The following is a 20,989-nucleotide window of genomic DNA, read 5'->3' as shown; positions in this document are numbered from 1 at the left end:
TGGTTACAGCAAGCTGTCCTGCTCTGTTTTGCTCGTTTCAATGCGTAAGGAAGGAAAGCCCGCTAATAAAAGATGTTTTACATGTACCACATGCATTTGATTTGAGCGAGAGGCTTGTCACTGAGAAGCTGTCTCTCTCAGTTGAAACGGAGCCAGATCCTTGGGTATATGGTATGCACAAGACACTTAGAGCATTGTATTCACCACCCTGTGGCTTATCGCAGAGGCTGTGGGATAAACCATGGGCAGCCAAAGGAATCTGAGAACAGGGTTTGGAGAGAGCTGCCTTTCCTTTTCAGCCTGTGTGTGGATGTCCATCGGGTGGTTCATGAAGGCTGTTCTGTTGGTTATGCTATCTGTCCCCAATGAGCTGAACAAAAGCAACAGCACAAGATCTGAAAACAAACAAACAAAAACTTTGGCTCTATTTCTCCTGCATGTAAAGCTGTGATGGACAATCTCACCTTCATCCAGAGTGGGGTGTTAGCTGAATTTAACTTCCTCCCTTGCTTGCCTAATCAGGAAAATCCCAGCCATCTTCCTAACGCATAGAAGCCCTCTCTGACCCTGTAGCTCTTGCCCTGGAATGACATAGGCTTTTCTCTGTGCTTTCTTGTCATACCTTGCCTGTGCTCTCTAGTCTGCTTCCCAGAGAAAGAGTTAACAGACAGGAGCCAAGGACTGCTGGGACTCAGTAAAAAACCATAATCTTGTTTTTTTCTCTCAACCAGCTAATAAAGTGTCCCTGTTCTTCTGCAACACTTCCTTGAAGCCATCACCCATTCTTGCTGTATAAGAATTTGTCCAAAGGCCATTAACATCAAAGGAGGAGCTCCCTGGGCTCTGAATCAAGCCCTAGAAAGGCTGCGTGTTAGGACTCAGCTGCATGCCATGTACATCCGACATGCTTAATGTTTCTGTGAAAAAGTTTTTCTTTACAAAATTCCCAGAGATGTCTTTGGAGGGCCTGGATGCTAAGGACAACTTTTCTCACAGAATTTCTCTTCCAGGATGGCTGATTATAACTGCAGAAGAAAAGATTTTGCATTGTTTCAGTCCCATAAGTAAATACTTCCCAGATTTTAAAAATGGTCTAAGGGAATAAATAAACACACTTGAAACAAAGACCAAAAGCTGTGTACATCCGTAGTCGTTAAAGTGTTTGGGATTAGGCGGCATTCCAGGGGTTAATCCCTGGAGATTAGAGTGGCAAACACTTCTGTTGTTGTTTACACATGTCCTGTGAAGAAAGCTGTGTTTTCACAGCAGGCCTCTCTAGGAGGGTTAGCCAAAAAGGTTTGCAGTCAGTTTTACAAGCAGAAAGAGCTGGAGCAACACAAATGGCAAATACACAGAGCTGTCCTTTAAAGAGATGAACTGCAGATAAATGGATCACTGCAGTCCCAGCATAAATTTGCTATGTTAATAGAAAAGAAAAAGAAGTTTTGTAGCAAAGAGCCAGTACTTCCCATCCAGAGGTCCAAATGTGGTGATAAGGGCGTATCAGGCATATGCCTGGCTTGTGCTTTGTGCTTTCATTTTCATGCTAAGCATGCAACTGAGAACCTGCTCTCCTGGGCTGCATCAGATCCGCAAACGCGGGGTTGTGACCTTGTGCTTGGTGGGGGGACACCAAAAAGCCAGGTGTGGGTGAAATGGTATCAGCATCGGGCCAAGGCTGGGGCTCAGGCTTGGAGCTGGAACTGCTTTAGGGTGAAAGGCTGGTGTCTGGCTTTAAAGCTGAGGTGTTGGGCTAGGAGCAGGAGTAAGTTGCACCAGGAAAGGTTTAGACTAGATATTAGGAAGCATTTCTTTCCCGAAGGGGTTGTTGGGTGTTGGAATGGGCTGCCCAGGGAGGTGGTGGAGTCCCCATCCCTGGAGGTGTTTAAGAGTAGGGTCGACATAGCGCTGAGGGATCTGGTGTAGTTGGGAACTGTTAATGTTGGGTTGATGGTTGGACTGGAGGATCTTCAAGGTCTTTTCCAACCTTGATGATTCTGTGATTCTGTCCCACAATGTTACATTAGTGCACTGAAAAACAAGGTTGGCTTGAGACTTAAGCTATTCTTTTCTCTCTGTTTCTCTCTCAGTCAGGAAGTGAAATATTTTCTCTGCTGTAAATTTAATGGAGACAAGTTTAAAAAAACCTAAAATCAGTGTGAATGAGCGTAAGCAACAGAGTCCAGTTCTATGTTGAGTTTTCCAATGGCATATGGATGGGGTAGTCCAACAGGTTTACACTCCATGCTGCTCTCTGCTAAGAAACATCGTACTGGAAGTGTTTCCCATGCAATTTTATGCAGAAAAATAGTCCAGACACTTAACTGTATATTGGATGAGGCAGAGCCTTCCTTTGGACAAAAAGGTTTGGATTGTCAGCTCTTACTCTCCAATGCGGTGAGCTCTGACACGCTACCCAGCTCAGCAAACTGGGAGGGCTTTCCACATGGCTTTGATTTACATCATTCTGTCTGCTCTTCTGCTCCCAGCCAGTGCAATACGTGCAGCCCCCATCTTGGATTTAAATAGTTTCCTGCATGGCATCTCGGGGGGTGAGGCTCAGCTGCACGTTGGAGGAAGCTCACCAAGATGCAAGGTCTCAGCTAGCAGCCCCTGTGGCTTCTTCTGCCTGGCCTCTCTTGGCATCAGCAGCGATGCTGGGATGGAGGTCTGCCACATTGGGGCAGAGAGGTGTGGGGGCACCTGTGGGTTGGGAACTGCAGATCTCTTAAGTGGTTTTCATGCTCTGGCTGGGATAGACCCTTCCCTAAAGGCCTCCAAGAATGGACATGGCAAAGCACCTCCTTTCAGACAATAGAAAGAAGCAATTTGGACACCTTGTAAAAACACCGTAGCATATTTTGAGAGGTTTTTTGTTCCCAGGGGATTAAAAACCAAAACCAAACCTTCAACGTTTGCCTCTACTTCACCAAAAGCTTTAATGCTGAGAGAAGCACTGGCAGGTTGAAACAAGCCTAAGAGAGCAGCAGGTCAGAAGGATGTTTCAGAGTCCACTCTCTTTAATGAAGTTCAACAACTTTACTCTGCCCTCCCACCCTGGTAACAGCTTCGTCTCCCTCTGGTTGAGGCTGCGGCATGAATCAGACCGTAAAAAACACATCTTGGGTCTCATGTCGCATTTTGTCTGCCAAGTGCTTCAGAAACATTAGCATGCAGCATCCCAAAGGGAGTCTGGATTTTACTTTCCAGCCCTCAGCTTGCTCCCTTTGCGGACCTAAGCAGCAACAAGCTGTTTCTTGTTATGGCTGTAAAGAACTGTGATTAGCCTGCTGCACACATAAGAGGGAAATTAAACCATTTAGTTGTGTTTAGCAGCTCAGCCCCTTCTTTGGGCCTTCTCTCCCCACTAAACACTTTAACTAAACAATGACTAATGAGGCCAATTTGCTGTCAATTAATTGCCCCAGGAAAGGACCCCTAATTATGGTGAGCAAGGTGGCAGCTCTAAAGTGTTCAAGGGCCATATGATGGTCAGCGTCCCCCCTACCTCTGCCTTAGGCTTATTAGCGTCTTTGTGTTTGTTGCAAAGTGCTGTTAATTGGGAACTGGGGACAAGGAAATGAGAACTCTTGAGGCTAATTGATAGGCACCTGTGGAGGGCTTTAGTGGCTGCAAACTTCTTTTGACTTTGGAGAGAAGGCCTGATGTTTTCTTTTTGTCCTGAAAGCCAGGGGTTCCTGTGGATTAGTGGGTGGGAGTCTTAATTTTCTTCAACAAGTGGGGGTCCTACTTACCAATAGGGAGGAAGGTAAATAGGCTGGAGGAAGCAGCTAACTAATGAGGATATATGGAAGGGACTGTGGTGACTTTCTCCATTTGTAGCCAAGGTGCCCTTCTTGGGACAAGCAGTTAGAGCACTTAAATGGAGCTTATGGGCTTTCTTAGGAATTTTCAGTACTGTTTGCTTCTGTGTCTTGGAGGGATTAAATAGCTTTTGCTGTATCTTAGGTCTGTAGAGTGGGAATAAGAGCTCTATTTTTTTTAATGTGTTTTGTGACTTATTGACAAAATACCTGACTGTTAAGCAGTCTTGTGATTTCACATTGGGGAGTAGCTGCCCCACAGTATAAGACTGCATCTAAGGGTCTTATGCAAGGCTCTGTTTGCCCAGAGGGAGTAGTCAGACCATCTGACTGTGAACTTCATGTGAGTGTGTTTACAGGGCTCAGAGCTGTCTTCCAACTAAATCTTCATGTCCCTCTGCTCGTGTTTTTCATCTTGCCATACCCAATTCAAGTTCCTAGTCCCATGTTTCCTGCACTTGTCTCGCAAACCCACCTTCCTCCTGCACTGAGGTCTTGTGTGAAGCATCATGAAAGTGGAGTGCAACCACTGCAGGAGCCAGAAACCACTGCCCTATGCCTTTAAGTACCCCTTGCATGTAAGTACCACTTCTAAGCAGTGGTTCCTATTCCTGCCATTTTGTGCCTGTGCTGTGTCTAGATGCTCTGGTGAAAAGGCAGGGATTTGAACTGTTTGGAAGCTGTGGCGTGGACAGTTCCAATATAAACTAAGGAATTAGGAAAAGACCTCTAGAAGCATTGCTGGTTATACTCTTCAGCAAGAGTGGCCTTGATGCTTTCTTGTTCCATCCCCCATCGCACTCCTGGAAAGGTACCCAGGAGCTGGATTTCTGGATGTGAACTCACATTTCTTAACCATGAGGCTGACTCATTTACCAGGAGATTAGGGGTGTAGCACCACTCCTTGCCTACTTCCATAGCCTTGAATGATAAAGCTGATCCAGTGTGCCCCCATGATCCCAGGTAATATCTCAGGAGGAGTTTTGAGCTCTGACGGGTTTTGGTCATAAAAGGCAAGAATAACAACAGCAGATGTTTGCGTGTTCTCTTGTTTGTGGTTTCCTTGCTGCCTCCCGTATGCAGCCCCTGGTTTGTAATAACTGCTATAACGGGTGTTTTTGAGACACCGTAATGTTTTGTGGAAACAAATCACTTGCTTTCATCTTGAGAGCAACAGTGATTGCGCTGGGGGAGTATGCTCTATTTTTCATGTCTCAGTCTTTCTTATTATTTAAATTAATGTGAGTTGCAGTTGTCATGAAAGTGAAGGATTGATGGCAATTAACTAGAACAGGCTTGGTGCAAGCAAGTTCTGTTCAAGCCTGTCCTACCTAACTCTGTCACTGCACCTTCCACGGGACTTGAATTCCTCCACCAGCTCTGCCCTTGCACCCCTCCTGCCCTGCAGCCCCCCCAGGTCCCCCAGCCCAGGGCACCCTACGGCATCTCTGCCCTTGTCCCGCTCCTGCCTTGCAGGCCCCCTGCTCTTCCAATGCGAGCTTCTTAAGGAGAATGGCTACTGGTTACTTTGAGGTTTGTTATTTACTGTCAGTGACATGTAAGAGGAGATACTGAGCTGGCAGCAGGCTTGTCCTGGGGATGTGATATGTGGAAGAAACAAATACGTGAGTTTCAAGCCATTCTTCTCAGAGCTCATTTCCATCTCTCCAGAATCTGTCCCTGGCATGGGTAAGGCATCCTACCTCTGGGGATGGACCAGAGGGCTACCACACTGTGCTTCCTTTCACATCAGTCTCTGCTCCCCACCCCATTCAGGGGGATCCTAAGCACAGGGTAATGGATATCCCATATTACACTTACGCTGAAAGGGAAGAAGAAATCTGGTGATTTTATCTTTTTCAGAGATAGTGCAGTGCTTTCCCAAGGTCCCTGAAGCCAGAAGTGTTCAGCAACAGCCTGGTCTCCCCTGGAGGGACAAGTTATTAGGCTGGATACAAAACCACCTGAAAGTGCTGTTTAGCTGTAGTGCTTCCCCTCTGTGGGTCTGCAGGCTGTCGTTTTGCCTGTGCTAATAGTTCAGAGAGGCCAGACACAAAAGAGTTTTCCAGTTGAGGGTCAACAAGAGATGTCTGGGCAAAAGGAGGCTGCGACACCCAGAAGATCCTGGTCCCAGGAGGTTTTATTCTCAGCAATCCTTCTTCCAGCAGTCCGGGATCTGTGAAAACATAACACAACCCACACATGGGAAAAAATAATAAGGTCAAAGCTTCTCATTTTAAGACTGTCCTAAAAAGGTGTGTGCAAAGTAATGACAAGTGCCAAGGAGGCAATGCTAACTGTTCCTGGTGCTGACAGTTTTGGCATTTTAACATGCTGGCTTGACACCCTGAAAATTAAAAGTCTCTGACTTTTTATCTGAGTGAAATTACTGTCCACTAAGATCCAGTCATTTTTAATGCTAGCTGGCTTTGTATTCTAAGCAGGCAAAGCCAAACCAGATTTTAAATTCACAGGGAAATTATCTCCTGCCCTATTCCCCCTCCTCTCAGCCTTTCCTTGCCCTCTGACCAAGGTGGCAGCTGAAAGGAACCAGCCATTATACTCCTAACAGGATTTCAGCCTTGGATGCCCTTTTCTCACTCATCTGAAAAAGTGGCAAGCCAGATACGACCATCTGGACACATGTTCCTCCTCTTGGGCATTTAGTCGTCATGGTCAGATCTGTTTGTATTTGCTGAGTTTACTTGATCTTCTGTGAACTAAAATGACTTGACGGCTTTGGAAAGTGGCAGGCTACGCGTGTCCTAACTGCAGCTCTGCTGCTGGTGCCCTATAGCGGCTTTTGCTGTTCTCTCCTCAATCATTTTGGCTGGCATCGCACCGTTCTGCTAGGACCTCGGACTGGCCTACAGCTCCATCTGCTAGTCCAGCTTGAGCTTAGTGCTTCTTGGTTTGTTGTATGGCTTTTTTTCCTGATGCAAATGTTAACCCCTTGAGGTTAAGATAAAATCCCCAAAATGTAATCTAGTCACTGGTTTTACTCTGGGGCTCTGCTTACCCGTGTTTGCCAGCACACCGTGGAGAAGCTGCGCTGAGGATGCTCCAAAGTCACTGTCCTTGTGTCCCCTGACAGAGCAACTGGGACACAACTCTTGCAGAAATAGCAGCCTCCGTTGTTCTTTCCCAGACTAATCTACTCTGTCCTCTCCAGTGCATGTTGGTCTCAAATCTCAAACACAGTATGTACTACAGGTAGCTGGGCTGCTACAGGACTCAGGTGGCTCTCCGAGTTGCTTTACTCCCTGTAGTAAGAGTAGCGTTTTGGATTTCTGCACTGGGACTTGCAGGGCTCTCCCTGCCTGCAGCTCTGCTGGCTGGAGCGATGGGTCTGCCAGCCGTGAGACAGGGGACTCCCCTCACCCCATGGGACAGAAAGGAGGACAAAGTGCTTCTGAGTCCTGCCAACTCAGGGCTGAGCCAGATCTCAGCATGATGCTGCGAGCTGCATCTCTGCTTCGGTGTGCTGTGAAACACAAAGCCACAAGCGTCTCTTGGAGGAGGCAGGGTATTTAATTTCCCAACCGGGGTATTTCCTTTCTGCTGTCCTTTATGCAGTCTTGGGGTATTGGTTAGCAAAAGCATTTGCTTACTTTTCAGGACCACTGTGTGACCATTGTTTTGTACTGCCAGGCATTTGCTGTGCAGAATGGGTGTGTGGTGAAGGGGGAGGAGGCACAAAATGGATCTATAGTCAGTGAAACTCTCATGTACCTCTCGATATGGTGGGATCAAATTCTTTGACAACATCAGCGTTCTCCAACAACGTTTATTTTGTTTTGTTCTGTGGCCTCCAACCTCTTCCTACATGCACAGACACACTGCTGATGGCTCACGGTGAGTCACCGGCGTAAAATGTAGCAGGACTTGTGTTTGTCAGGGGATTTTGCTTTGAGAGGAAAGGGTTGATTTTCCGCTATGCTTTGCTTTACCCACTATTCTGCTGCTAGGGAGGTGTCCCTGCTCTGATATTCTTTCTCTCCAGGAAAGGGGACATGGTGCAGTCAGCCATTCCCCCAACATGCCTTGCTTTGATTGCTTCACCATGAGCTGATCAGCCATCAATTCTAGCTCTTGAGCAGCAAACCAGCTTCCAAGGTCCCTTCTCCTTCCGTCTTGGTGCCAGTTAGAGCAGGTTGTTGAGGGCCTCATCGAGGCGAGTTTTGCCTATGTCCAGGGATGGAGTTTCCACCACCTCTCTGGAGAACCTGTTCCTGCCTTTGACCTCCCCAAAGTAAAAGCTTTTTCCCCTCAATTTGAGCCAGTATTTTCCCCACGTGGCAGCTCATGTCTGCTGCTTTTCGCTGTTCACTGTGCATCTCTGAGGAAAGCCTGCCTCTGTCTTCTCTGCACCTTCCCAGTAGCTATTTGTAAACAGCAATAAGATCTCCCCTTCTCTTCTTCAGGCTGAACAGACCCAGCTCTCTTAGGTTCTCCTTGTACATCACATGATATGTCCCTCTGACCGTCTTGGGACCCTCCAGTGGACTTGCTCCAGTATGTCAATGGTCTTCTTGTACTGGGGAGCCCGAAACTGATGTAGTGCTTCAGATGCTGTCAAAAATCACCATATAAAGGGATACAATTACTTCCCTCCACTTAACAGGGCTACACTCTTGCTAATACAACCCAGGATGCTTGGGCTTTGCTGCAGGGGCACACTGCTAACTCCTGCTGAACCTGTTGGACCCCCACATCCCCTGGACTGCTTGAGTACAGCACCTTCACCCTTCCAGCAAATATCAGGGTGGTTGACACAAGTCCTGCTACCTTTTACACCGGTGACTCACCGTGAGCCATCGGCAGTGTGTCTGTGCATGTAGGAAGAGGTAGGAGGCAACAGAACAAAACAAAATAAATGTTGGAGAACGCTGATGTTGTCAAATATCCCCCTCACCAGGGACTGTGGTTGTGAGGCTTCTTTTATCTGTCCAAAGCAGTCTTTCTCCAGTGCCTCTTCTTAATGAAATGGTTGGTAGCAGACACCAACCAACAGGGGTGACACTGTGATATCCTCTGATCCTTACGCCTGAGCTCCCAGCTAGTTCACTGCCCAGAGCTGTGGTAGTTCTAGCCACCCCTCTGCAGAGAGCACACCTCATTTCTTCTCCTTTCCAGCCTGTCTTTCCCAACAAGCTTGTATCCATCCCACACAGCACTGCCAGTCCTAAGAGTTGTCCCACCGCAGCTCTGTCATCCCAATGGGTTCACAGCACTGCGAACCTGTTTGAACATCTACTTCCTCCTGTTTTTTCACTGTGATACTTGCATTGGTGCACAGGCATTTGAGATGGGCCCCCAGCTGTCCTGCTTTCACAAGGGGAGTGCAAAAACCTTCCTTCTTGTGTTGGTCCCCAGCTGCTTCCTCACTGCCCTCCATGCTATTACTTCTCCTCTGATTATGGCAATCCTTCCCCAACATGCCTAGCTTAAATCCCTCCTTGCCTAGATGAGTGAGCCTGTCAGAAGAGACATGTCTGCCTCACTTCGTTTGACAGGTCCTGTTCCTGCTTGGGAGTCCCTGTTCCTTCAAAGGGGTCCCACAGTCATAGATGCTGAAGTACTGTCCATGAGTTTGGGGCCTACAGAGAGGGGCTAATGAGCTGTGGGTTGTAAACAATATTCCTGTGAATCCAGCAACAGAGCTGGAAGTGGTGAGTTGCTCTCTTCAGGCTTCATTTCCTTCTCCCCACCTAGCTCGTAGGCAGCTTTGCCTCAAAAGTACCATCAGCCAGTCTTGCCAAGGAGGGGGAAGGGGAGGCTGCTGTCTGTTTACTCTGTGGTAAGCAAAGCAGAAAATTATGTTGTTTCATTCCTCGCTACACACAAATACGGAAGATGAAAATATAACAAAAAATGAAAAAAAACCCAAACCCCAGAAGATTCCTTTTTAGTCAAACTCCCTCACTATCTCTGGGGTGTGAAGCGTGGAAACAAGACATGTATGTGAGAGAGGAGAGACTGCAACAGCCTGGTCTGCTTGGAGGCCGATAGACCGCACGCTCCACACACCTGGAGGTACCTGTTCAGGTCCTAGTGTGGTCACTTTGGTCCTGTGACACAAACTCAGTTAGCTTGGAAGGTCTTTAAGGATCCTGAATACCCAAACCATGGCTGTGAATCTTTAAAGGCCCTACCATGCTTTTGGTGCTGTGCCGTGTGAGCTGCAATCAGCCAGAAGCTACCTACTGCAGGCAGTCCATGGAGGATCCCTCTTGCCTGAAAGATGTTGCAGAAACCTTCCCACTGTCGCCGTTGTGCCTTCCCTCAGCAAATTCCCATTAGCCGTGGTGCATGTCCCTGCTTCTCACCTCGTCACGGCATGAGCTTAACAGCTCTCCGGTTCAACTCCCGGTGAGCATTTGCTTACGTGAGCAGCAGAGCAGTGTCCTGACTAGCAGCATGGGTTCTATCTGCCCGTGGGAGGTAGCAATAACTAATACACCTTCTGAGTCAGTGCCTCGAGGTCTGGCACCCTGCAGGAGGATGTAGAACTGCATCTGGGACTGTTTGGAGTGTAAAAATCAGCTGGGATGGTTCTTGGAGCCTGCCAGCTCCTTCTGTGCAGCCTTGGGGCAGTCAGGCAAGTTCTTAGAGGTTATTTTATGAAGGCCCCCAAACCTGTCCAAACATAAAACATTGCAGTTGCAGCAAAGAGCATTTCTACCTGCAGATCCTTGAAGCAGCGGTACATATTATTCTGATATAATTTCAGAAACCTAGGTAGTAATGAGGAGTGCCGCCTGTGAGAGGAGGCTGCGGCTGCCTCTGGTTAATAGGTAAGTATGTTAATGAGTCAGACAAGCAGCCCTCTAGAAGTCTGGGTAATGAGGTCCAACTTTTTTTGTTTTCACAGTTCCACCAAAGATCTCCAATATCTCCTCGGACATCACCGTGAATGAGGGCAGCAACGTGACCTTGGTTTGCATGGCAAATGGGCGTCCTGAGCCTGTCATCACCTGGAGACACCTTACCCCAACAGGTAAGAGACCCAACTGGACTCAACTGTGCAAGTCATTTGTGAACGGTACAATAGTTTCCTTTTTTTCCAATATCAGTAGAAAATTTCAGTAGCAGTACGGGCAGATGCAAAAAAGTGGCAAGAAACTTAAATGCACTGCAAGCTTGTTTTGCGGTGTGATTTCCTAGGCATGATAACCAGGATGTCTGAGAGAACAAATGAAATTACTTCAGTAGATGCTCTACAGAATTGGACCTGTAATTCTGTTTAGCTTTGGTCTTCATCTAGTTGTCCCAGTCTCTACAGCTGGTAATGCACAGCATGGTGGTAGAGATAAAACATTGATGGTGCCAGAGAGAGGGGAAAGGATTTCTGTTTAGATATTACAAAGAGGTTCTTTCCAAAAACCATGGAATTTGCTTCCCACTGATTTGCCTGAAAAGGGAGAGGCAAACAGTGGCACCGATGATTTCATGTTACTCTCCACTTTGGCAGACAGTCTTCCTATGTCTTATGAGGTGAGTAAAGGAGGCATTTTATCTGCAAGATGAGTGAAGAGCAGGGTGGAGACAGAATAAAGAAGAACTCACCAGCTTTGTTCTGCTATCTAACTGTGCCTTCCACGCTCAAGGGCGTGGCAAGCTTGGAAGGAGAATATCCTTTCAGTAGTCAGACTCCATGGGGTTAGCAGCTTGGATTGCAAGGAAACCTTCACCCCCTAAAGATTTATCAGTTGGATGGGAACGAGAGGTAGGTTTCTCTTCCTCTCTATCATGTCCTTTGAGGAGAGAAGAACTTTTTACCTGATTTCTTTTGCCGTCAGATATTTTTTCATCTAAAATGTGTGGGGAAAGCATTGATCAGCTCCATGTGAATAGTATTCTGTGACACTCCCATATATGTAAAGGGTTAAAGAGCGTTTATGGTAGTCAGAGGACAAGCTTTCTGTGTGTGCTACAGACAGTCAAGCTATCTACTGCAATTCAGCAGCCAGAAAAGGGGAGAGCATTGCATAAAGAAGGTTGGAGAGAGAAAGGTAGAATGACACGTTGGAACAGAGCTCCATCCAAGGGCTGCGTCCAGAAGCCCCTGGATTTGGGGCCTGTGGTTCAGATTGAGATTACTCAGATTTCCTGTCTCATCCCTTCAGCCAAACCAAAGCCCTCCAGAGCTTTCATGTATATGAAAGCCAGATATGCAGTTTGTATTTCTGGCCCACTTCTTGCAATACCAAAAGAAGGAAGATGAGGAAAGACTGCCAGGAAGAGGTGGGAGGAGCAGAGCTGATGAGAGGAACACTACTCCTCTGTGGTATCATCATCACTACCTGACTTTCCTCTTCTGCTATTTTCAGTATTAAGCATGACTGTGCCATTTGCATATATAGGGCAATAGAACCTTTTTTTTTTCACCTTTAATTATGTATATAAAATCTTCTAGCTCTGGCATTTCTGCTCTTAAGATTTATTTCATATTAAATCTTCCATCTTACTGCTGCATCAGTCTTTCAGTCCTCCATCTAACTCTTTCTTGTATTCAAGTAGGAGACACTCCCTAGGTATAACGTGAGCAGAGCCTAACATTGTCCAGGGTAAGGGCATTACAGGGATGCTAGTTTATATCTTCATGAAAACTAAGACCTGGTACACATGAGATGCGTTGTTCAGAGCACTAATAAGAAGATTCTTGTCCTGACTCATCACTTTGGCTGCATGTTCGTGCTTTGTGTTTTTTTCCAGTTATAGCACCTACTCCATTGTATCAGACACAGACTTCTCTCCCTTTTAAAAAGGCTTCTCAGAGCAAATCTTCATTCTGGCTATCCTCTCTGATGAGCAACAGGACTGGGAAATCCCATCCCCATTTGATTCCAGGGTCAGTTTACCGGGGTCTGTTGTTCCATTTTCCAGCATGCCCCTTCCCCTTCACACTTTTTCTCCCATGCTGTGTGTCGCAGAGGTGTCGCCTCTTTAGCATCCCTCAGCACCATCTCACTGACCATCCATCCAATCCGTCCTCGGTCCTCCCCTCTACACTGAAGGCTGCCAAGCACCCCCTTCGTAACCAACCAGAGCCAGGGATGAAGGGCAGGCAGTCCTCAGTCTGTCACCTCCATGTCTCACTGCTTGTTGTTCTCTCTCTTTTTCCCTATCTCAACCCATCTGTTATCTTTTACGGGTACAGAGGAACTGCTTTCAGGCAGACATCAGGTCTTTGAGCATCATGTAGCCCAATAAGGCACTTGTCCCCAAATGGGGGACAGAAGGGCTTCTTTTAAATGCTTTCCTTGAGGTTGACAATTAATATGAATTCCAAATTTATTCCAGAGCTGCTGCAGTTAGAAACATGTCTTATCTTGGAATCTCCCTTTTCCAGAACTGTAAGGCTTTTTGGCTCTAGTTTTGCTAGTTTTGAAGACATCTGCTATGCATCAAAGAGCTATTTTAGATCATTGTAAAGGTTTCTAAAATATGTCTCTCTTGGATTTTTTTGCGGTTAAACTCGTGACTGCAGAACTGGAAGAACAAGCATTATTGAGCTTGTGTAGGAGGTTTTGAATGGACAGGTTGTGAAATTAAACCAGCATTGGGGGGCGAGAGGGCCAAATTACTTCTTCTTTGTGTACTCTCCTCAAGGAGTTCATTAGCGAATTTGTCTGCTGTTTCTTTCATTCATTGACTTTGTCAATAGTGTTTGTTGACTAATTACCTGAGTTAGGACCACAAAAATGATTTATTTCTTGTTGGCTGGGAAGTGGAAGATACAAATGCAAAGGGAAAATGGTGTTGCTACTTATGCAAAAAAGGCAGGAATGCACGTGATAGTTTATTTAAATGCTGCTGGGCCTCAGGAGCAATCATAGCCCACTCATCTGCCTATCTGAGAAGTTAAATAAATTGCTTTATAAAACGCTGTATCACTTCCTTTGCTGGTCCTTCAGTGAGCAGTTGAACTAAGCATTTTTCTCACATCAACTGTATGTCCCCAAGCCCTGATGATAACCCTGTGAGGTACCTAAAGTGTGGCTGTGGTTGTTGACTGTAGCACTGACACTTGGGAGGAAGGCAGGTAAGGGGAAAAATACTTTAATAATTCTGATGGTGAATGACAATACAGATCAGCTTTAATTTAAGAAAGCAGGAATGACATTCCTTGGAACGATACAAGTCCTCACTCTCCATTTCCATTCCTCTTCAGATGATTGACTGATTGGGTTTTGACAGAGCAGGTGCAGAGAGTCAGCCAGACCCTTTTCTTCCTTATCTGACAGGCTATTATGCTGTAGGACATTGGCAACCTGGTCTAACTAGTTGTGGATAGTTTAATAGGCATTGCCTGGGAGCACAGACAGCTTCATTAGCTCTTTTCCTCCAGCCAGCAGAGCTCTTTTCTGGGATTGCCGACCTGCAGCTTTCAGCAACAGGCCAGCACCTACCTGCTCGTAGTCCGATCCCTTTCCTGTGATTCAGGACTCAGCTGTGGGCTTATCAAGCCTGCCATGCCCTGTGACTTTTGCCATCCCAGTTTGTGATGGTAAACCATGGAAAAGACCATAGCAGCCCTCTGAACTGGATTTCTCAAGAAACTGTGATTTGTTCAGTTAGAGTGGGGATGAGTATTGATGATTTCCTGCACAGACTGCGTGAGTTAGCACTTGTCAGCATTAGAAATATTTCACTAGGGGATATGCTATAGTCTCTCATCTCTTGAAAGGGACAAAACCCAGATTCTCCCCTCTGTGACTTTGTACGAGGAGTGGGTGTTATCCTGTTGCTTTCTTCTTAATATTAACTTATAACCTACATGATCCATGGCCCGCAAAGGTATAGATCTTTTTTTTTTGTCCTTACTGAATGCAGTCCAATCAAATTTCCAGTAGTTGCACCACAGCTTGGACAAGGTCCCAGAGCAGGACCATGTATCATTTATCACGCTGACACGTTCTGTGTGGGCTACCACAGGCAGCCTACCCATCTATGGCTGGTTATGTTAGGAGATGCTTTGTTTTCCCTGTACCATGCACCAAGATCACAACTAACACAGCCAAGGAAGGAATCCAGTAAGATAGTTTACAGATGGTAGGCAATACCTGCTTTGAGCTCATCTTACTTTTACTTCACATCTTTTTTGACTTATGTTTATTCAGGCTAACGCTACTTCTCCCTACCCATAAGCTGCTGAGATCATAGTCCAGAGGCTTTAAAATTTATCATTCCTCATGTCTCCATCTTATTCAGAGCCATGCTAAATGCCTGGTTGACTGGAAAAGAGCTTCCTGGGAAAAATAAAGATTCATGTATGTTCATATTCTTATCAATAAACTCCCTCTCAGCGGAAGCCCTAAAGAGTGGCCTCTTGTGAATTGGGTTAGCAGCAACACGAACATGGACAGCTGTTGCAAGGTCTTTGCAGTAACTGAGATCTCACAGCCAAGCCTGTTGTCCTGGATGAGCAGACAAACACAGAAGGAAAAAACAGATCCTGTTCTGAGGAGCTTGTACTCATTAACAGAAACAGTCCTATTCATGTTTCATGCCTACAAGGCATCGGTGGTTGAAACCTCCTTGGGCCTTGCCGGTGGGCACTGTGGCAAGTGCCTTGAGATTGGTACCCACGTGATGGCAGTCTGAGAGGCTGTGGCAGGGAGACAAAGCTATATTGATCCCCGTGGGGCTCAGCTCAAGGTCGAACACTCGAGGCTTTTACGGGTTGCGCATAACCAGCTGCAGGGCAAACAATTGAGTTTTCCTAGAGCAGTGTGAAACTTGTATAAAACTGCCAGGTATCTCATCCCTGATCCAACTTCCCCAGGCTCAGCCCAGCAAGGCCGTTTGATAGAGAAGAGAACAGTCTGGATTCTCCCAAATTCCACCTGACAGTCTAAAGATACCCACTTTGGCTCAAAAAGGAGCTTAGTTTTTACAGTGGTAATCACAGCATAAAAACCAGTCTAGAGCAAAGCAGATAAGTATTGATTGCAACACCCAAGCTTCATGTCACAGCAGAAAATGAAAGGAGATGGGAAGGCTTGTCAAATACGCCAGTCTGATTCTCCCTAGAGGGTGCTAGAAATTCTCATTGAGTCTTAGAGAATTTAGCATAGCCTGGGAAGTTTAGAAGGGATAGAGAAGAGCGCCTGCATGCTCTGTGTAATTGAGATGGTATACATATAATATGTTTATAAACAGCTGTAGAACTCATTGCCATGGAAAGTTATTTAAAGACGAAAACTTGGCAAGACTCAAACAGTTTGTGTGTTCCTGAGGATAATGTGAACAAATCTGGATATTCTTGTTGTTCACAATAAAAATATTGAAAAGGATGTTAGACTTCATGCTTTGGGGCTCAATTACTAGAGATCAGGATGAGACTTAAACCGAAAGAGACAGATTATCTCACACCCCCGCTCACTCATGTATCTTCCTGCAGTGCATGCCGGTCTCCTTATAGGGCTGAACGCTGAACTATCTGGAGGCATGAGATTTAAGATGACCATATAGTCCACACTTGCAACTTTGCTCATCGTGTCCTGTGTTTATTTGCCTCTCATTGCTGTCTAAGCCCAAAACCTTGCTACTGCACCTAGCGTTTCACAGGAGAAACCAGTTTATGCCCAAAGAAGATAACAAACAGAAAACCCCCAGCCAGAGTCGCCACATGTCAACCACGTAGGCACTAGATAGTGATGACTCAGAAGGGGATTTTCTGGTTATCTAAACCATTTGGATTTAGCCCACCTCTCTGCTGAACTCTTAAAACCTCAGTAAAACGGTTGTGAAGAGAAGGAGGAGTGTTGTTTGGGGGTGGGAGGTGTTTTTTGTTTGGGTTTGGTGGGGTTTTTTGTTGTGTCACTGTGCCAGCTCTTCTCACATCACACCCTTCTCCCCCTCTAACTGATTTTGCCTGATCAGGAAATTTAAGATTTACATGGTACTTGTTGACCCTGCATTTTAGGGTGTTGGGGGGCAGCTGGTTTTTAATCAGTTCTCTTTTTTCCTCCTTTTTTTTTTTCTTTTCTTCCATCCTAAAAACACTCTTTGGCAAAAATGTGGTCTTGTCTTCCACAGAGACCTCTCACTTTGCCTCTTATATACTCCCTGTTTGTTTTAGGACTCTTTCTGAAATATCTTTTTCTCTCTTGGTCTAGTCTTCATCTTATCCAACATTAACGGGAGAAAAAAAGAAAAAGATGGTGGCTTACAAAGAGCTTGGGACTTTTCCAGAAGGCATCCAACCTCTATTTGCTTCTCACTTCTGCTGGCTTCACATTTTTTACTTTTTTAGAAGTCCCCGCTTCTTAGCGCATGGCCCACAGGCAGGAGCCCCCCTGCCCCCTTCCTCACCTATAATAAACTTAAGTCCTGAGCGTGCTCTCTTCCTAGCACACCGGAGGGCTTTGATTTTTTCCTTCTGTGCCCAGAGACACATACACTGCAGAGAGATCCCCCCTGTTGTAATACTGCCCCCTTCGGTTGCTGCGGTCCACGATGCCGTTTCAGTACAAACGCTGTTGATGCGTGAAACATTCATTTTCTTAAGAGCTTTGATTTCTCTCTCCTGTGCCATGGCCTCACAAGTATTTTGGCATTTCTGGGGAACAGGCAGATAAGGCTGCTGTAAGGAGGGAATTTGCCCTGCTGCCTTCAGCAGTGGTTGAAGGGGAACACCTGGAGTCTTCTGGTCAGTGCTTGGCTGCTTCACCTTTGACAAGATTTTCTGTGCTGTTACTGGCAAGATGTGGCAGTTGTGTACCAACTTAGTGGCCTTCCTGCCACACAGAAATGCTGCTCTTTACAGCAAGTTGGAGTCTGGTAGAGTCGCCTCCATTTTTCCTTCTCCCAGAAAGGTACCACTTCTAGTTGGCCATGGTGTTAGAGTGTTTTCCATGGCATTTTAAAGGCTGACCTGGTTTGTGTCCATATGAAAACGTTAATCCACCTGGAGAAGAGCAGCATTTTTCTAGTTCGCTGCGTGCTGTAACTTTGCTGTCTGTGCAGTGCTGTACAGTCACTACCTCTGCCCTCAAGGCTAGTGCTTCTTAATGGGGACAGTCCTGTTTAGTAGGGACATTCAGGAATGACTAGCTTCTTTCTCTTCCCTCCTTCTGTGAGTCAGTCTTGAAGGATCCCAGAAGGCTGGAGGTGAGAGCGAAAACAGAGTACCCCAGAAGATGAGAATTCAAAATCTTCCATAATTAATGATGACAGGAAAAGGGATTGCCATACACTACCATAAGTAGGATCTCAGCAGCAGTTTAATGAACCTTACCAGATTCTCCATCATTTCCACCAGCACTAACCTATTGAAATCAAGGAGCTTTTCTGTCATGCCTAGCACAAAAAGAGGAGTGGTCTGCTGCTTACCCTGCCTCGCATGGTACACGCTGTCTGTCTTGCCCTCCTTCTCTACCAGCCTGCCTTGTGCTCCAAACCCGCCATCAAACACTCTTGTATCCCACCTATAAGTAGTCAACTATGCAAAACAAATTGTCTGGAGAGAATGCTACTGAGTGCAAGACACTGATGGTGTGTGTGTTATCGTGTCTCTCTCTAGTGATCTGAACTCATGGGTCTGCTTTGGGTCTCCTGTGCTTGGAGCTACTCATTTGGTGACAGAGCTTCTCTGGTTTCCCAGAGGCAAAGGGCTGATATTTTAGGAGTGGGTCCCATTTTCCCTGCCATCTGGAGGTCATATTCCCCACTGGCAGCTCCACGTTTACAGCTGTAGTTTGCATCTGAAAATTTAAATGTGCTTGTAAAGGTACAGGGAGGTTGAGTGTGAATTAAAGAGAGAAAAAATTCACAACATTTTAGATTTAATACTTTCAATTCAAACATCCTTAAGAAAGGTATCCTTAAGAAAATGGAGAAGCTGCATGTTTTTCCCCCTTGTAGCTGTAATCTAGAAGTACTTTCACTTTAGGCAAGCATATTTCTCACTCTCTCTTCACAGTAGGAGAGAGACACACTAATAAAAGGGGAAAGTGAAGGTAGTAGCTTATAGCTGTTCCCTGCATTTTTTTCATTTAAAGAGAGAGACTTCACCATTTTTGTTATTATGCTGTTATGTGGCTTCAACTGATCTCAGTGGCTTCACTGACTTCAGTGCCTGATACATTCTGCGCCGGAGCCAGAGCTACTGTCTCGTCTCGTCTACAGACCCCAGTGAGTGTGGATGACAGCATCTACTGCAGCACACGGGTCCTGCCAGCACAGTGATGTCTGGAGGGAGTTTCCCGTACAGCCCCAAATCCTTCACCCCTGCTAGCTTCTCCCACACCATCATCTGACTGTCTCTTGCCCCTGCCAATCCCACTGATGAAGCCACTTGGTTTACATCTCCCAGCTCTGGTGATAGCTGGAAAATAGTGAGAGAGGGAGAGAGAACGGGGGATTCAGGGAGAAGAAGGATTATTTGCAAGAATCTCCTGTACAGAGACAGACCTAGGGCAAAGAAAAAGCCAGCTTTGGGGGCAAGACATCCCGAACTTGCTTGCCGTGATGACTACAGCACGGTCAGTTGTCACTCAGCCTCCTGCACTGTGGAGCTTTTCTCTCAGGTCTGAATAGAGCTGTAGTGGAAGTGGGAGTCTCCCAGCTGAAGGCAGTGAGCTATTTTGGTAACACCAGGCTGCAACAGGCCCTGGTGTTGCGAACATTTGTTCTCTTTTTCCTTCCTCAGCTTCATTTCTGAGCATTGCAGAAATGTGTCTTCAGAACATTCCTCCCTTTCCTGTCTGAAGAAAAACAAGAGAGACTGAAAACATGATTCAGGGATTTTTTTTAGGAGGTGCATGAACAAAAGTGTTGTTCTTATTTCTTCTTCAGTTACTTTTTCTTTCTGAACAGCACCTGAAAAATACGACTCTTCTCATGTACTCTGTATTTTTTCATGTACTGGCTGAACAAATCATCCTTTCTCGTAAACTCGCAATGAGTGCCCAGCCCAGTGTTCCTGCAGCACGGGAGCAAAGCAGGGAGCAGCAGGGAGCCTGGGAGGGGACGGTGAGTGCAAGCCCACCCAGGGAAACAAGAGCTGCTGTCTGATGCAGCCTTTGAAGTTCACGCCCAGTTTGGGCCATTTGAAGGATGAGCGTATTCTGCCGAAGGATCAGCACAAACTGCAAGCAGAAAAAGTGTAATGCAGGTAATAATGGCCTGGGAAAGGCATTGATCGTGAGAGATTCCAGTTGTCATCATATTGACTGAGGGCTGTGGCAGACTGGAAGGGTCGTAGAGTGAGGAGAGGACATGGCACACTTTACTGGGCAGCTAACCGAGCCCACCCCTTGTCCTGGCTTGTGTCCCAGGGAAGGCACCAGTGGGAGATGAGCTGGCTGCAGTCTGGGGTAGGCAGAGGGTGGAGCAACGCAGCCTCTCATGGGGGTCCCGAGGCTCCTCGTGAGGGTGCCTGTGGGTCACTGCCCTGTTGCATGTGCCTGGCTGAGAACTGCTGGCAGGGTCATCTTAGTACATGTACTGTAATGGTCAGCATATGTCATTTACCACCATCCTTACCTGCCGTGCAGCTTGTAGATCTGTAAAAGCCACATGAGTCTGCAGGTGCACGCTGCCGTACACATGATTTGTGAGCATTTTACTAGTGTTCATTTGTATGTTCACCATGCTGGTGTCTGTGCACGCATTTTGCTACACAGGTAAGCTTTGTGATGTTTGCCAGCCTTTTTTGCAGCAACCTCAAAGGCTTGCATTTCCTTAATGGTAGAATTGTGAAACATAGCAGTAAGCATGAAAAATAAAAGCCGAGAAGAAGAAAGACAGTATCCTGAGTCGTCTTGTATCTGCCATCCTTTGACTGTGGGGCATGGATCTATACAGCTGTCCAAAGCCTGACTGTACAGCCTAAACTACAGCTGCGTGAAGGGGAGAGAGAATAAGTATTTTTAGTGTCAATCATGGTAAGAGGCAAAATTTCAGAAGTTCCTTGAACTGCAGAAGCTCAGATCAGGCTCCAAACTTTGCAACTGCAGGCTCTCTCTGACATGCTTACTTGTATCTACTGCATTTATCTCTGCTGTACTTGGGCATGTTCCAAGCAAATAAATGATTGGTTCCTACTTCTGTCTTCCCTTCTGCCCAAGGGACTTAAAGTGAATTTGTGACACTGTTAGTCTTTGGGTAGAGGCTGCTATTGTAAAAGGAATTCAGGGCATATATAGATAGAT

The 20,989-nt window shown here is 46.3% G+C and overlaps 1 protein-coding gene across 3 annotated transcripts in view; it reads left to right on the top strand.

The window, feature by feature from the left end:
• Positions 1-20,989, top strand: part of LSAMP (limbic system associated membrane protein) — a 1,030,544-nt gene that overhangs the window by 901,408 nt on the left and 108,147 nt on the right. For all 3 annotated transcript variants that reach the window (XM_074808466.1, XM_074808475.1, XM_074808457.1), the window contains one exon: positions 10,699-10,824. In XM_074808466.1, coding sequence (XP_074664567.1) covers positions 10,699-10,824 — 126 coding nt within the window. The remainder of the gene's footprint in view (positions 1-10,698; positions 10,825-20,989) is intronic.

This window comes from Strix aluco, chromosome 2 (assembly GCF_031877795.1).
Source record: "Strix aluco isolate bStrAlu1 chromosome 2, bStrAlu1.hap1, whole genome shotgun sequence".
NCBI classification, from domain to species: domain Eukaryota; kingdom Metazoa; phylum Chordata; class Aves; order Strigiformes; family Strigidae; genus Strix; species Strix aluco.
This window is presented reverse-complemented; position numbering and strand designations above follow the sequence as displayed.